This window comes from Cavia porcellus, unplaced genomic scaffold, assembly GCF_034190915.1.
Source record: "Cavia porcellus strain 051 isolate PalLab524CR breed Dunkin Hartley unplaced genomic scaffold, mCavPor4.1 scaffold_1, whole genome shotgun sequence".
NCBI lineage: Eukaryota > Metazoa > Chordata > Mammalia > Rodentia > Caviidae > Cavia > Cavia porcellus.
The window spans coordinates 146,362,179-146,379,896 of NW_026947484.1; the positions used below are offsets into that span (position 1 = coordinate 146,362,179).

At 34.9% G+C, this 17,718-nt stretch overlaps 1 protein-coding gene, 1 long non-coding RNA gene and 1 other non-coding gene across 8 annotated transcripts in view; 1 reads left to right on the forward strand and 2 right to left on the reverse strand.

Moving 5' to 3' along the window:
- The window catches only part of Col24a1 (collagen type XXIV alpha 1 chain), a 349,791-nt gene that overhangs the window by 297,590 nt on the left and 34,483 nt on the right, over window positions 1–17,718 (forward strand). For all 5 annotated transcript variants that reach the window (XR_010050132.1, XM_063257323.1, XM_063257335.1 and 2 more), the window contains 5 exons: window positions 2,069–2,176; window positions 2,265–2,318; window positions 2,667–2,729; window positions 6,075–6,128; window positions 10,516–10,551. Coding sequence is in view for 4 of the 5 variants with exons in the window: in XM_063257323.1 (XP_063113393.1) it covers window positions 2,069–2,176; window positions 2,265–2,318; window positions 2,667–2,729; window positions 6,075–6,128; window positions 10,516–10,551 (315 nt within the window). In the remaining variant the exon portion in view is untranslated. The remainder of the gene's footprint in view (window positions 1–2,068; window positions 2,177–2,264; window positions 2,319–2,666; window positions 2,730–6,074; window positions 6,129–10,515; window positions 10,552–17,718) is intronic.
- LOC111754344 (small nucleolar RNA SNORA2/SNORA34 family) lies at window positions 5,210–5,347 on the reverse strand. The gene has a single exon (XR_002789047.1). It is a non-coding gene; the product is annotated as a small nucleolar RNA SNORA2/SNORA34 family (small nucleolar RNA).
- The window catches only part of LOC134477881 (uncharacterized), a 67,228-nt gene continuing 55,753 nt past the window's right edge, over window positions 6,244–17,718 (reverse strand). Inside the window, exons 8-9 of one of the 2 annotated variants that reach the window (XR_010050144.1) lie at window positions 8,055–8,202; window positions 6,244–6,868 (exon numbers count right to left, since the gene is read on the reverse strand). This is a non-coding gene — a long non-coding RNA (uncharacterized LOC134477881). Of the gene's footprint in view, window positions 8,203–17,718 lie in introns of both variants that reach the window. The other variant, XR_010050141.1, reaches the window with a different exon arrangement.

Below are 17,718 nucleotides of genomic sequence, written 5' to 3' on the forward strand. Positions count from 1 at the left end.
TCAGCAAAACGGTAACATACAAAACAAGCACAAAGTCAGTATCATCCCTATACAATAAGAGCAAACTTACTAAGAAAGAAAGCAAGAAAACAATCCTGTTTATAATCACTTTAAAAAATTAAATTCCCAGGAATTAAACTAACTGAAGAAGCGAAAGGCCTCAATTATGAAAATCATATTTTCTGAAAAAATAATTGAAGAGGACATTAGAAAATGGAAAAACATCCCCTGTTCTTGGATAGGCAGCACTAAAACTGTCAAAGTGGCTACATTATCAAAAATGATACACAGGTTTGATGGAATCACTATCAAAATACCATCAGCTTTTTCACAGAACTAGATAAAATAATTCTGAAATATTTATGGGACCGGAAAAGACCCAAAATAGCCAAAGCAATTCTGAGCACTAAGAGCAAGATAGAAGATATTACAATCTGAGGTTTCAAATTACATTATAAAACCACAGTAGTAAGAACAACGTGGTACTCACACAAAAACATATTGATCAGTGGAATAAAGGATGCAGAAATAACTCCACACAACTTCGGCCATGTGATTTTTGACAAGAGGCCAATAGCATACACTGAAGAAAAGATAGCTCCTTTAACAAACGGTAGTGGGAAAACTAGCCGTACATATGGAAGGCTGGGGATTTAGCTCAATGTCATAAGCACCTGCCTGGCAAGTACAAGGTCATGAGTTTGATCCCCGATACCAAAAAAAAAAAAAAAAAAGAAAGAAAAAGAAAAAGAAAAAGAAACAACCCATGACAAAGAACAAACTTTGATTAATGTTAGTCACCCACTAATCAAATCAAAACAGATCAGAAATCTACATATAAAAGCAGAAATATGGAATTTCCCAGAGGAGGGGAAAAAATAATAACATCTTTGAAGACACAAGCTTAGGAAAAAGACCTCTTGAATAGAACCCCAATTGCACAAGAAATAATACTGAAAATAAACAAAGAGATACATGAATTAAAAAGCTTCTGTACAGCAAAAGAAACCAATAACAAGATAAAGAGATAACCTACAGAATGAGAAAAAAATTTTACTGGCTTAACCTCAGAGGATTAACATCTAGAATATATAAAGAATTCAAAAATATTAGACCATCTAAAATAAAAGACCCAATCAAAAAGTAGACAACTGAAATGAATAGACACATCATAGAAGAATACAAATGTTCAATAAATACATGAAAAATATTCAGCATATTTGGCAAATCAAAACAACACTAAAATTCCACTTTACTCCAGTGAAAATAACCATTATCGAGGACTCAGAAAATAACAAATGCTGATGAAGTTATGGAGAAAAAGAAACTCCTTATATTTTTGGTGGGAATGTAAACTAGTGTAACCACTTTTGAAATTAGTATGCAGATTTCTCAAAAAACTAAAAAACAAATTCTGTCAAACTCAACTCTGCCTCTCCTGGGTTTTTTTCTGAAATAGTCAAATACTGCTGCTATACAAGTATATCCATGTTTCTAGCAGCACAACTCACAATAACTAAATAGCAGACTGTATACCCCTCAATGAATGAATGTGTAAAGAAACTATGATATAAATACACATTGAGGTACTACTCAACCATTGAGAAGGATAAATTTGCTGGGAATATAGCTCAGTGGCACAGCGCCTACCTGGCAAGTGTGAGGTCATGAGTTTGATTCCCAATACCAGAAAAAAGAAAAGAATAAATTCGAGTCATTTGTAAAACAATGGGCAGATCTCAAGATTGTAACACTAAATGAAATAATTCAGTCACAAAAAGGTTAAGTATTGTACAGTTTTTCTGAGAAACTCATAAATAATTTTAAAAGCAAACTAAAGACTATACTTAAGAAATAAGGAGGTGGACACTGTGGAGCAGGAAAGGGGATCTGGGGAAGTAAGGAGAGGTAAGATCAGGAGAAGGGAGGAGGAGTAAAAATGATTAAGATACATATCTCATACCTCCAAGGTAAATGTAATTACTATGTATTGTAAAACATACTTGTAAAAAAATTTAAAATGTTTATAAGTTCTGAGACCAAAATCATCTTTTTCCTGTGTTCACAGGGTGAGCACGGACTACCTGGTCAACCCGGAATTCAAGGTAAAAGAGGTCCCCAAGGAGCACAAGGTGATCAAGGACCACATGGAGAGCCTGGCCTGAAAGGGCAGCCTGTATGTTCCAACTCAGAAATTCACCAAGCTCTTTATAGAACAGGCCACCAGGGCACAGGAATAATCCTCCTGTTTATTTACATTTCAGGGAGAACATGGTGATCAAGGTTTGACAGGTTTCCAAGGATTTCCAGGCCCCAAAGTAAGTTTATATATTTTTTTGCTATGTAATTATTTGGGGGGAAAAAGATGTTAAAATACTAATATGTAGTCTCTGATTTGAATCTTTATTTTCTGTCTATAAAAGTCAGTTGGTACAAAGTCATATATTTGATTTTTGAAAACCTTGATTTTAAAACACATGTAGTTATACATTTTTCTAGCAATTTTATTGTGTGCTTTTCTTTGTTTCTATTAGAATAGTTTTGAAGACTGAACTGTCTTCAGAGGGGTCTTGACTTGGGGATCAGAAGACTGAATAGTTTTGATAGACTGGTATGAGATTATTTTGTTTTGACTTTTGATTTTCTGTTTCTTACTTTATGCCTAGGGTCCTGAGGGGGATGCTGGCTTTGTTGGAATAATAGGTCCTAAAGGTCCTATTGGGCAGAGAGTAAGTAAAGTCATTCTGTCTATCCAGAAATTGTGCTTTTTTGCTTATTGTAGTACTTACAAACTCTAAAATTAGTATACTCAGAATTAATAACAATTTTGAAATTGAAACTCATAAGAGCAGTTTAACCTTTGCTTGAGGAAAATGGGCCATTGACCACCTGTAATTTCCAGTCCTTACTTTTTAAAAAAAAATAGTATTACTGTGAAGACTGGACAATCTATTGACTTACATGAGGAGTGAAAACATACATCCATTTCATTTTATGAGCATTAACATAACTAGAGATCACTCCCATGAGGAAGCTCGCCTATGATCACAATTTGAAAAATATTTCCTGATAGCTGTGTTTTCCCAGTTCAGTGGCAGTTATCCCAAGAGAGTGATGAGAGTTGTTTAAGGAGTTTCAAAAATCGGGGTCTAAAGAACTCAGGAAGTTAGTGCTTATATTTGCAAACTGTAGGAATATACATAAGCCACCAATAGTTACTGGTTTGATTTGGTTTGGTTTAGTTTTAGTTTTAATCACAGTCTCCTAATTGATGATGATCTATAAAACTGAAATTTAAAAAAAAAAGATTCTAAAAAAATGATTTGGCTGTGGTAGTAGTATTTCTATGGCTAACAGCTACCAAGGTGAGTCTAGAGAGAACAGAAAGCAGACGATGTCGTTTCGCTCCAGGAGAAAGTAGTCATAGAGAGCTTTATAGCTGAATACCATTGTCTTGCACAGAATATTACAGTTATATTTTTAAAATTTTATTCTCTTTCCCTACCTTTTACAATAAGTTCTTTTCAATAATACAGAGAACAGTCTTGTTGTTTAAAGACCCCTCTTTTCATTGCTTGAGGTATAAATTTATTATTTTCACAAGCTCTGAGGAACCAAGGAAACCAGGTGCTTTTACAGACAGTCCAATTCTTGATTATTTGCAGGTAGTTTATATTAAAATAGGCCAATCTACAATAAATATTGCTCTATATTCTTATTTATATTAAATTCCTCCACTAATTTGCTCCATTCATTCTAGTTTAGGTTTTCAATTAACTCCATGTTTTCTTGATCTTGTTAAAGTGTCTGTTTGTCTACCATCTGTGCTAATCAAGGTCTCATGAAGTGCTGATTCTCTGTGGACCACAATCTGAGTATATATTGCTTTGAAGACCTAGAAATTATCATCTTATTAATAGTAAAGTTTGGATAACTAGCTCACAACTACTAAATTACAAACACAGATATTTGGTTATTAAGTCACTAGAGGAGACAAGTAAAAGGTCTTGGTATGTTAGTATTTAGTAAACCACACTTTGTGTTCCTTATTTCATTGAATACTCATAAAAATACTATGAAAGATACTAACATTCCCATTTGCAGGTGTAGAAACAAAGTCTCTGAAAGATAATTTGTTCACCACTAGTAAATTAGAGGAATCAGAATTTGAATCCATATCTGATTGATTAAATTATATTATAGGGTTGCTTTCTAATTACATAATTGGTATACAGAATGAATACTAACTGAGCCATTGCCTGATACCTATCCCCAAGTCAATAAATACTTATTTAAATAAAATTAATTGAACTGAAAAATCTGAATTCTCTGCCATTTCAAAGATGTAGTTAGCTGGTATCCACAATTAAATTCATAGCACCACATCTTTTGAATGCAGTTAGATAAATTTAGATAGTTGTTTACTCTTTTGATCTACTTTTTTCTAGAAGCCAGGTATTCGTCTCTATTCTTTTAATAAATCATTATTGTTTTTAGTACTGGGAACTGAACTCAGAACCTCACACTTGCAAGTCAGACACTGTGCTTCTGAGCTATATCCCTGGCTCATAAATCATTATTTTATTTTTTTAATTTTTATTTTAAAGGGGGTAAAATTAAACACAACAAAACAGAACAAAATAGGACATAAGAAAGCAATGTAAGAGATACAAATTTCAAAACCAGATGATTTGAGATCTTCACTCTCTCTCATATTGTCTCATGTTTTCTTCCAAATAGTTGTCCATGTCTTTGCATACAGAGAATTCATACAAAACAGCACAGTATAAAACTGATCCAAACAGAATGAGGAGGGTGTTTTAGGTCTTCAGAACCAGACAATAGAGAAGTCAATAATGGCTGTCATGGAGTCTTTTGTTCTCTTCAAAATAGCTGTCCATACTTTTATGTATATTGAAGTTCAACAAGACAAAATAGGTGTGTGTGTGCGGGGGGGGGGGGGGGGGGTCTTGGTTTCCTGGCTCCAGGTCCCAGCATGGCACAGGTCCCCAGTAAATGCCAGTGGCTCCCATTATGGGCCATCAGATCCTGCCACACGCACAGCTGCTCACTAGGGGGTTGCTTGGTTTCCCGATGCTCAAGGTCCCAGCATGGCGCGGGACCTCAGTAAACACCCATGGCTCCCGTCCTGGGCCACCACACTCTGCCACACTCACAGCCACTCACGGTGGGTGGGGGGGGTGCTTCAAGCTGTTTCTAGAAAAATGAATTGACCATTTCACTACCCAAGTTCTGAAATGGCCAACAGACCGTAGAAATACATCTCTTTAGGCTCCTGTTTGAAACCAACAGCATCAGGAAGCTGCCGGTCTTGATTCAGGGCCAGGATAAACATTATTTTAGAGAGTTACATCAATTTACTTTATTAGATTAAAGCTCTCTTGATTTTTTTTTTTTAGTGATGTCAAAAGCAACATTTGATTAGGTCAAGAAAACAACTTTCTTGACTGAGGGATCTTTCAAATTCAAATATCATATGTATGAATTATCACTTAGAGTTGATTTTTGTGTTTAAAATTTATTCCTTTAGATTTACACTATCAAGTAATTTGTCAGTCTAGACCGATTTAGTATTAAAGCTATCAGTAGATGAACCACACTACATTATATTTCCAGTAATCTATTCCTATACCTTCTGTACAGAAATTTTTTCAAAAATTTATTCATCATTCTAATATTTTAGAGAAAATGTTTCCTTTGTTATGTAATAGCACAATGATTCATTGAATTTATCACCACATAAATACTGTAACTCTGAATTATATTCATTAGAAATTTTACAAATATATAAAGTATTGTATATATAACAATTATACATTTATATATAGATATAGATGCCTTGAAAGAAATCTACAATAATATGCACAGTTGTATCATACAATGTGAATCAAGATAACTGGTTTATACTAATGCTTTAAGAAATGCTTTATATTAATGCTTTATATAAAACTGTAATTATTTGGATGTGGTTTTAACATTGCAAGAAAATTCTCTAGAGATTTTCTGGATTATTCTCAGAATAAGCCTGGCTTATCTTTCTTTAACCCCAACAGGGAAACACTGGCCCTCTTGGCAGAGAAGGTATAATAGGCCCAATGGGTAGAACTGTAAGTCTGTCAAAATATGGATCTTTTTTTCTCTTTTATGCTTTTCTCTTATTCCTATTTATAGAATAATCCTCCAAGAATCATCTTGATAAAAAAGGGCAAAAGTAAATAGATATTTTTCTTCTTGAAGGTCATTTTGAGAATTTAAGGTTTATACATGTAATAAAGGTATGAGAATGAGGGAGCTGAGAAAACAGAAGTGAGGTGGAGAAGGTAATATCATAAGCAAAGGCATGATCACCAAAGCAATAAACTTGGATCATTTTTCAAAAGGAAAGAATATAGATGACAAAAGAAGGACAGACCACCAAGATTTGAGTATTTGAAACTATCCAATGCAAGGGAGAAGTAATCATTGATCAGGATAAAATAAAAACCAAGATAAGTCCAAGGTTATATAGATTAAATTTCAAGAATGGTCAGTGGTGATCTTTAAGGGACTAAGTTGTAATACAAGATGGAGTATAGATTATAGTGAAGAAAGAAATGGATGAAAACTTTTAATAACTTTTTCTCAGATACTTTTTTTATTCCCATGAGTTTAGTTTTATTTTGTTTCTCTTCCCCCAGCTCTCATATTCTTACAGCAAACTTCTGGAATAAATAGTATTTCCATTTAATAGATGAAGAAGCAAATGAGATTTATAGAGATTTACCTAGTCATCCAAAGTGATAGAAATAGTGAATTCCACAGCTGATGTTTCTTAGACAAGCACTCTTTCCACCCATTCACGCTACTTCTAGAGACAAAATTGAGGCAACATATTTCCAGTTAACTTATGATATTTGCCTATGATGTAAAATAAACAAGACAATTACTGGGAAGGTGGTCATGGGAAAGTTTTTGTAATTCTGATAATAGTGTAAACATGAAAAAAAAAACCACTACAATATGAGAAATTGAGACTTGGAAAGGGAAAATTAATTCCCTTCAGAGAATTCATATTTTGAATCAAGTGCTATAGACCCACAGAGATAAAAAAAAAAAATTACAATGGAATGCTTCAAGAATTAAGTTTAGGGGCTGGGATTTAGCTCAGAGGCATAAGTGCCTCCCTTGCAAGTGTGTGGTCGTGAGTTCAATCCCTGGTACCCATAAAAAAGAAAAAGACAAAAAAAAAATTAAGTTTAACTATTATCTTTGATAATGAATTCACCACCAGCATTACTAGGTTTTTAGTTAAATGAAGAAAATGTGAAACTCAGCATTCTCTAGACTTCCAACTGTTGATACTCAGAACTATATAATATTGTAAGTAGGACAGTTCTTACATTTCAGTGAGTGTTTCTTCAGCAATTTTTTCTGATTATGGAATGATTGTTCTCTTCTGTCAAAATATGAAATATTAATTGTTCAAGGAAAATGTGATAAGGAAATGTCTCGATTAAAATATCTCAGTGTTTTGTCTATAGTTGGTTGTTAAAGGGCCTTATAATGTTCAGTATGCATATCAAATTTTTTCATACTCCATTTTTTCCATTCTAAGATGAAAAGTTCATTATGAAAAAATAAGCATTTGAGAATGGCAAAAACATCATGGAAAAAAACAGTAGTTGAGCTGAAGATTTTGGTTTTCCAAATAAGAAAACAGTAAAACTACAAAGTCATTGTAAATGAAGTTACACATATATAAAATTATGTAATAGTAAAAAAATGATCAGTTTAATAAACTAGAGCTTAGAAATAGATCTATAATTATAATGAAAATGGTAAGTCAGGATTATTTTGACTGCAAGTAACAAGAAACCTCAAATGAGCTTTAACATAAGGAAAATTATGTCCCATTGTAGATAGTAAAAGCTTCAAATTTGGTTAATTTAGTGACACCATTATGTTGTCCAGTACCAGATTATTTCCATATTTCTACTCTATCCTGAATTCTAGCTTCATTTTAAGCAAATGGACTTATAATAGTGATGGCAAACCTTTTAGAGCTTTCAATGGTAAACAGCCAGCTGTGGCATGCATGCATGCAGTAGGCTTGTCAACATGAGAGAATACAACTTCTTGAGAATCACATCCAGATGTTGCATATTCCTAGCATCTGAGGAGCATTCAACCACGTGGCCAGTCCTGCATCAGTGATAGGAAAGGGACACAGAATCATTTTGAGTACCATTACTGCTATAAGAAATTAGAACCTGGTTTCATCAATACTTTTAAACTCTGGATTAACTTTTTAACACTTTAATATAAAAAACTGAAATAATAATCTTAAAAAAAATAGAAAATTAAAGTATAGCTTAAGAATTCAGAAGACATATATAAGAAAACTGATCACTGTAAATAAACATTATAATCTTTAAATTTTCACTAGGGTAGCCATTATTGATTTCCTGTTATCTTGTTTCAAAGTCCTGTATCATGTTCACTGTTTTGTTTTGATTGGCTCTATTCTATTTTGTTTGGTTTTATTCTCTTTAAAATAAAAAAGTTTTAAATTTTGTATGGAATGATATTCCTAAATAACATCCAAAAATTAATACAGAATTGAAAATATTTGCAAAGCATGTGTATATTATTTAATATACAAGGATCTGGTATGAAAAAGAAAAAATAGAAGTATAAACTCAAAAAGCCAACTATTATTTTGTAACATACATACCTAATTTTAAGCCAAACAAATGCAAATTAAAGTAATTATATCTATGTAAAGCAAACTGCACCTAACTTCCCTGGTAAAAATGTGAATTATTGCCTACATAAAAAGATATTTATTCAAGTATATATATTATGTACTTTAACCAAGCAATTCTGTCTGAGAAATTTGCCCCAAAGGTAAAAAGTACCCAAAACACTAAAAGAATTTGACAAAGATTTTTTTCACAATATGGTATTGTTGAAATCATCTGAATATTTACCTGCAAATAAATGCACAAATAATTATAAATCACTTCATAAAATATTATGCAGTTATTAAAAGGAATTGGGTGTATTTTGCTTGGCCGAATATCAGTTATTTCATGATGCATTCCAAGTAGGATCATTATATAACATAATCCTAACATAAAATATGACCAGTACCCACGATAAATATGTAAATACACTTGTCAATATTTGATTAGGAAAAAAGCACGAAAATTTATGTCCTAGATTGTTAACACTAGTTATGGAGTAGAGAAGGATGGGGGAAATGCTGTAAAGCTATCTTAACAGTCAGTCTTGATAGTTGATACAGGGTTGACAGGACAAGACAGGAAACAAAAGGATTATTATAAATGGCAAATAAATAAGAATATTTTAACTTGCAAACAAAGAAAATGGCATCAGAAGAAACATACACTCCCATATTTTTCAAGTGTACAATAGTAAACAATTAGAACAATTTGTAACAAGAAATTACAGAGTATAAGAATATTTATATCACAGTGCTATTGATAGTTTAAATTTTTTAATTTCAGAAATGGAAATTAAATACAAATAATTATAGTTTAGTAAATTTTAGTATTAAAATTATATTATGGAATGTGGATTGACATGGAAACCATCATTATTATAAACCATCAGTATTATTATTGGGTTTTTTTGTTCTTTTTTTTCTTTCTCTTCATCCTTGAATAAAATGGATTTGGGAAAAAATATAAATAGTATCATTTTATCAAAAAATATGTAATATCCACAAGAATTTAGGTGAAAATATTAATAACAGTTACAATGCAAGAAGAGCAGACTACATACTCTTTTCAAAGTACATGTAGAACAGTCACCAAAACAGATGATATTTTAGATTGTAAACCAAATTTACTAAACTTACAAGAACTGAAGTCACACAAGGTATAATCACTGGCCAAAATAGAATTAAACTAAAAATCAAAAACAGATAAAAAGAAAATCTTCAAATACCTTTAAAATTAAATCACACATTTCTAAATAATCCCAGGATCAAAGAAGTCCCAAGGGAAGTTAGAAAATACTTTGAACTGAGTGAAAACATACAATTCAAAATGTGCCTGTTGCAGCTCAGAAAGGAGAATAAACAGAGAAGATGAAAGAAAAGGAGGAACTAGCTTAGAAAAAGGATTTTCAAAGGTTGAAGGAAACAAACAGTAAAATTTAACCTTAATTTAGAATTTCCTTTCTAATTTTTTTATGTGATTGTCAGATCAGCTGTTCTGACTTAAATGAAGGAATAGTTTGTAGTCCTCACCTCACTTTAAAATGGATTTGGAGATAGTAAATCAGAAGCATCATGAACCAATAGGTTATTTTTGTTTGTTTTTGCGAACTCAGGGAAACAAAATTGAAATGCATATTAAATTAACAAATTTTTTACTACAGAGAAAAATAAAACTCCAAAGTGTCATTTTTTTTTTATGTACAACCTCAACTACATTCAATTTATAATTATTGATTATACTGACCCAACATTGTTTTTCTCCCTTGCAGGGCCTGAGAGGTGAAAAAGGCTTTAGAGGAGAAACTGTAAGTATAACTACTTTTGTGACTATAATATACCTTGTCACTAGGCTATAAACTAGGGGAAATCAAGGATCTTGTTATAATTGTTCATCATTATGTCCTTGCTGCTTGCAATATAAAAATAAAATTATACTTTTCAAGAAGAATTAACCTATGTGGTATATTCCAGTGAAATCTGATAAATCATTAAAAACATTAAAGAACCTGCCAGCTATTCTTCCTGGATCACTGTGTGAAAATGGTATTTGCCCTGTAAGGCATCAGGAGAGGAGATGGATGTCTTCGCTAGTAACAGAAGAAGAGCACTGCAAAGTGGCTTTAAGTATACATCCACTATCCAGTCAGAACTGACTAGGTCAGAAGCAAATCATTAGCTGTGTATTTCAGCCAATTAGAAATAATACCAGGAGGTGGAGCCAATGGTATTTTTAAGACCTAAATGGCTTTTACGGACACTATTTCACATATTCTTAGAATGTCAATTCTTCCAAGTTAAAGGAGGACATTTCCACTTCCCCAGCAGAGACTCAACCGAGCAGACTTTTTAACACAAATTGTACTGTTTGGATTATGGTATATAACATGATGTATGGGATGCATACAATAAAAATGTTACTACGGTGGAAAACGCTAACATATCCATCATCTCACATAATTACCCTTTTTGGTGGTTTGTGTGATAAGAGTAGCTAATATTTTACACAGCACAGGATTCCTGCTGAACTTACTGAAGCAGCAGACATAAGCAGGAGGCAGGAGGAAGTGAACAGAAGATTGAAAGTATACAAGCTCTATAAGAATAAAATTAATGATAGCAGTAAAGTCTTAACTAAAAGATAATGAGTTCACATAGTGATGGCTGATTTTTCCTTCTCATGACAGAGTATGCTTGGACTTAGAATATGAAAGTTATGGGTATATTAAAGAGCTGAAAAGGGGAAATACAGTGGTATTATACTTCAGTTCACTTAACATCCAACTCTGTTTGTGACTAGAATCATGGAAAGAATCAAGTTCATGAACTGAAGTACCACTGTATGTGAATTTAGATAGCCTAAGAATTCTAAAAGGACAGTACAACAAATGTGTTAAAGTTGTGGAAATGTGGCCATCACTGTCTCTCAGTAGACTTCACAGAACAAGAAGCAAGAATACACACACATAGTGAAGCTGTATCCTTCAAGAGGGATGGAAATGAGAAAAAAAAGTAAAGAGATGTGAAACTAGCTGGCTTCCCACACCTTTCTGCCTCTGCATGCCTCCTGGACTTTACCTCTCCAAGTAATGTGGCTAGAACACAAATTTCTATTGGGATTAGGATATTTCAACTATCTATAGCAATGTCCCATAAGTATTTCATGAGGAAAAAGAAAAGCTGAGTGGCTCTGATGAATTACAAACTCAATGGATTAAGACTACAGTGTTCTGTTGTACTAATAGAAATATGACCTCCAGAATAAAGCAAGAGAGAGACCAGTTGAAATATCTGCGATATTTTAGAATCAGCTTCTGCTAGACTCTGTAGCCTAAGTACATCATAGTCCTCGTACTTTCTGTTCTCCCCTCACTCCTCACTTTTGCACCTATTTCTATAATGTCTTCCATCTTCTCTTAGTTCTGCTCTTGAAGTTTTAAATATGAAAAGATCATTTGCTCAGGGTGGACTTGCTGATATCTTGGACACACTCTGCTCCCATCACTGGTCATAATTGTTAGTACCTAACACCTAGCATAATGCCTGATACCTTAAACATCTTTTCATTTAAAAAGGCTTTTTCTGATTAACCTATATGTAATATCAATATCCCATCCTTCTGAGACACCTTATCTTTCCTTAACCTATATCTTCTTTATATCTGGCATATTAAATATGTATTTTTACTATGATTCCACTAAGTAGAATGAATGTAGGCTCCCTGACACAGACATTTTATCTGTTGCGAATGTTTGTTTAAATGTTGTGCCCACCTGTCTTACACTTGGCGTTCAAAATATATTTCATAAATACATAACCAAATTAGGGTAACTGAATTAGGGAAGGTTTGAGGTTTGAGACATGACTGTTGCCTTCAAATATTTGAAAAGTCTTGAGGCTTCCAGGTGCAGTGAAGGAGAGAGGTGGGTTTGAGGCTTCCACATCAGCCTCCCCATTCCCGGCTTCATTTGGAGACCTGCTGAGCTCCCCATAGGTGGGCTGGCCCACACTACCAGCCTAGCCCAGCCTGTTTAGCTGCCGCGCCTGGCCATTGGTCTGCAGAGAGGAGCTGGGCAGATCTGGGGTGCCCTCACTGGCCTCTCTGCGTGTCTGGAGGACTCTGGATATCTGCGCCCAGACTGCTGGAGTTCCCTCAGGCTTCCAGGTGCAGTGAAGGAGAGAGGTGGGTTTGAGGCTTCCACATCAGCCTCCCCATTCCCGGCTTCAGTTGGAGACCTGCTGAGCTCCCCATAGGTGGGCTGGCCCACACTACCAGCCTAGCCCAGCCTGTTTAGCTGCCGCGCCTGGCCATTGGTCTGCAGAGGAGGAGCTGGGCAGATCTGGGGTGCCCTCACTGGCCTCTCTGCATGTCTGGAGGACTCTGGATATCTGCGCCCAGACTGCTGGAGTTCCCTCAGGCTTCCAGGTGCAGTGAAGGAGACAGGTGGGTTTGAGGCTTCCACATCAGCCTCCCCATTCCCGGCTTCATTTGGAGACCTGCTGAGCTCCCCATAGGTGGGCTGGCCCACACTACCAGCCTAGCCCAGCCTGTTTAGCTGCCGCGCCTGGCCATTGGTCTGCAGAGGAGGAGCTGGGCAGATCTGGGGTGCCTGCATCGGCCTCTCCATGTGTCTGTAGGACTGTGGATATCTCTGCAACCAGGGAGGGTCCACAGGTTCCTGAAGCACTGCGGCCTGTGGTGAGTACCCTAACCCGCCTGCGATTGAAGAACTGTGGAGCTTCCAAGGGGCAGGTGGGCGCACAGTGTCCCTGAGGCCCAGCTTGTCTGGAACTGCGGAGTTCTGAGCAGACAGAGGAGGGCCACTGGTTCTGTAGGCCTAATGGCTTGGGGTAGCGCAGCGCCAGAGTCTCAGTAGCTCCAAACATAGAAGGGGATTTTCAACAGATCCTGAGGAAGCTTTCAAATAACACTTGAAACACAGAAATATAGGAAAATGACAAAACGAAAGACCAAATTACAACCTCAAACCTCCAGCCCATCTCAAGAAACCCTAGGAGCGATGTATATAGAAGAAAATATATCCCATCCACCTCATATATCGGACACAATAGCCACTGAAATTGACAAGCAACTCCAGGAAGCTTTAAAGAAATTCAAACTCGAAATAATCTCCCAGATAAAAGAAGAAATGATAAAAGAAATGAAAGAGATTCTAAATATATCTAAAGAAAACACAGATAAAAAATTGGAGGAACTAAACAAAAAGATAGAATCCCTAGACGAGCAATATAAGAAACAAACAGAATACATAATGCAGATGCACAGAGATATACAGGAAATAAAAAACTCCACTGAAAGTTGTAAAAACCGCCTTAATGAAAGTGAAGATAGAATTTCAGACCTTGAAGACAGGATTGCAGCTAGTGAACAGGAAAGGAAAGATCTTTTGAAAATAACAAGGAACCAGGAAACAACAATTCAACAACTGCAAGACGATGCAAAGAAGAATAACATAAGAATGATAGGGATTAATGAAAGAGAGGGAGACAACATGAAGGATGTCAGGAGGATATTTAGAGAAGTAATAGCTGAAAATTTCCCAAGCATGAGATCAGAAACTGACATCAGGATCAGTGAAGCATATAGAACTCCAAACAGTCATAACCAAAATAAAACTACACCCAGACATATAATAATCACCATCCCAGAAATCCAACACAAGAATAGATTATTAAAAGCTGTCAGAGAGAAAAGACAAATCACTTATAAAGGAAAACCTATCAGAATCACAGCAGACTTCTCAGCACAAACGATAAAGTCAAGAAGAGCATGGAGTGAAGTATTCCAGATCCTAAAGCAAAATGATTTCCAACCAAGACTGATATATCCTGAAAAACTATCATTCAAAATAGATGGTGCAATACGATACTTCCATGACAAAGAACAGCTGAAGAACTTCATGAACACCAAACCAACCCTGCAAAAAATATTGAAAGACAGTTTAGATACACAAAGGAAAAAAGCACTAAGCAAAGCAAATAATTAAACAGAACAGAAAGATAAAGATGCAGCAGCAGAGAGATAACATTCCTACAATTAACCAGCATTTAACAGTAATAACCATTAATGTAAATGGTCTCAATGCACCAATCAAAAGAAACAGACTAGCAGAATGGATCAAGAAACAAAATCCAACCATATGCTGTTTACAGGAAACCCATCTAACCCAGAAAGATACTCACAGACTGAAAGTCAAAGGATGGAAAACAATTCTTCATGCAGCAGGAATCCAAAAAAAGGCAGGAGTAGCCATTCTGTTTGCAGACAACGTGAACTTTAAACCAACAATGACCATAAAGGACAAAGAAGGTCACTACATACTCGTAAGGGGAAAACTCCAAGAGGAAGAGATAACTATCTTAAATATATACACACCAAACTCCAGAGCACCCAGTTATATAAAACAATTATTAACAGAAATGAAAACTCAAATTATCAGTAACACAATTGTAACAGGAGACCTTAATACACCACTGACACCAAGGGACAGATCAACCAGACAGAAAATGAGCAAAGAAATAACAGAACTGAATCACACCTGTGAACAAATGGGTTTGATAGACATATACAGAATGTTCCACTCAACAACATCAGAATACACATTCTTCTCAGCAGTACATGGATCATTTTCTAAAATAGACCATATATTAGCTCACAGAACATATTTAAGCAAATGCAAAAGAGTTGAAATCATCCCTTGCATATTATTGGATCATAGCGCTCTGAAATTAGAAATTAATGACAAAGGATACTGCAAAAATTCCACAAACACATGGAAACTAAATAACACACTCTTGAGTAATCAGTGGGTCACAGAAGAAATTAAAGAAGAAATTAAACAATACCTAAAAGAAAATGAAAATGCAGATACAACTTACCGGAATCTGTGGGATGCAATGAAAGCCGTTCTGAGAGGAAAATTTATTGCAGAGTTCCCACATCAGGAAAACAGAACGAATACAAATAAATAACTTGATGCTACACCTCAAACAGCTAGAAAAAGAAGAGCAAGTCAAGCCCAAAGCCAAAAGAAGAGAGGAAATTATAAAAATCAGAGCAGAAATCAATGCAATAGAGACTAAGAAAACAATCCAAAGAATCAATGAATCAAAGAGTTGGTTCTTTGAAAGAATAAATAAAATCGATAAGCCCCTAGCCAACCTTATTAAAAAAAGGAAAGAAAAAGCTCAAATTCATGCAATAAGAAATGAAAAAGGAGAAATCACTACAGACCCAATAGAAATACAGAGGATCATCAACACCTATTTCGAAAACCTCTACTCTCAAAAGTTTGATAACACAGAAGAAATAGACAGATTCTTAGAAGCATATGAAGTACCAAAGCTAGATCAAGAGGATATAAAACTGTTGAATAACCCAATCTCTGCTAATGAAATTGAGAATGTAATTGGGTCCTTGCCCACCAAGAAGAGCCCAGGCCCAGATGGATTCACTGCAGAATTCTACAAGAAATATAAAGAAGACCTAATGCCGACACTCCTCAAACTATTCAATGAAATTGAAAGGGAAGCAATCCTTCCTAAGTCATTCCTGGAAGCAAATATTACTCTAGTACCAAAACCTGAGAAAGACCCAACTGTAAAAGAGAACTATAGACCAATCTCCCTAATGAACACAGATGCAAAAATCCTCAATAAAAAATTGGCAAATAGGATCCAGCAAATCATCAAGAAGATTATACACCATGACCAAGTGGGATTCATCCCAGGAATGCAAGGATGGTTCAACATACGCAAATCAATAAATGTAATCCACCATATCAATAAAGCCAAAAATAAGAATCACATGATCATCTCTATAGATGCAGAAAAAGCCTTCGATAAGGTCGAACACTTATTCATGATAAGAACTTTACAGAAAATTGGAATAAATGGTCTTTACCTCAATATAATAAAGGCCATTTATGACAAACCAACAGCCAGCATTATACTAAATGGCCAAAAATTGAAAGCCTTTACTTTAAAATCGGGTACAAGACAAGGATGTCCTTTATCACCACTCCTATTTAATATAGTACTGGAAGTACTAGCCAGAGCAATTAGGCAAGAAAGAGAAATAAAAGGGGTAAAGATAGGAAAAGAAGAAGTTAAATTATCATTGTTTGCAGATGACATGATACTCTACCTAGAAGACCCCCTAAACTCCATTGAAATACTCTTAGATACAATAAATAAATTCAGTAATGTGGCTGGATACAAAATCAATACTCAGAAATCAATAGCATTCCTATACACGAACAACAAAATTACAGAGAGGGAAATAAGAGAAACTGGACTATTCACATTAGCAAGCAAAAAAATGAAATATTTAGGAATTACTCTTACGAAAGAAGTGAAAGACTTATACAGTGAAAATTATAATACACTGAAAAAGGAAATTGAAGATGATCTCAGAAAATGGAAAGATATCCCTTGCTCATGGATAGGAAGAACAAACATTGTGAAAATGGCCATTCTCCCAAAACTGTTATACAGATTCAATGCAATCCCAATAGAAATACCATCAACATACCTTATAGATCTAGAGAAATCACTCCTAAATTTCATCTGGAACCAGAAGAGACCTAGAATTGCAAAGGCAATTCTAAGCAGCAAAGACAAAGCAGGAGGCATCACAATCCCTGACTTGAAGTTATACTACAAAGCAACAGTAGTAAAATCAACATGGTATTGGAATCAAAACAGAGCTAAAGATCAGTGGAATAGATTAGAAGATACAACCACAACTACGAACACACTCAACCACCTTATTTTTGATAAAGGAGCCAAGCAGGTTCACTGGAAGAACGACAGTCTCTTTAATAAATGGTGCTGGAAAAACTGGCTCTCCATTTGCCGAAAACTAAAGCTAGACCCATGTCTATCACCATGTACTAAATTAAAATCTAAATGGGTCAAAGATCTGAATATTAAAACAGAAACACTAAATCTAT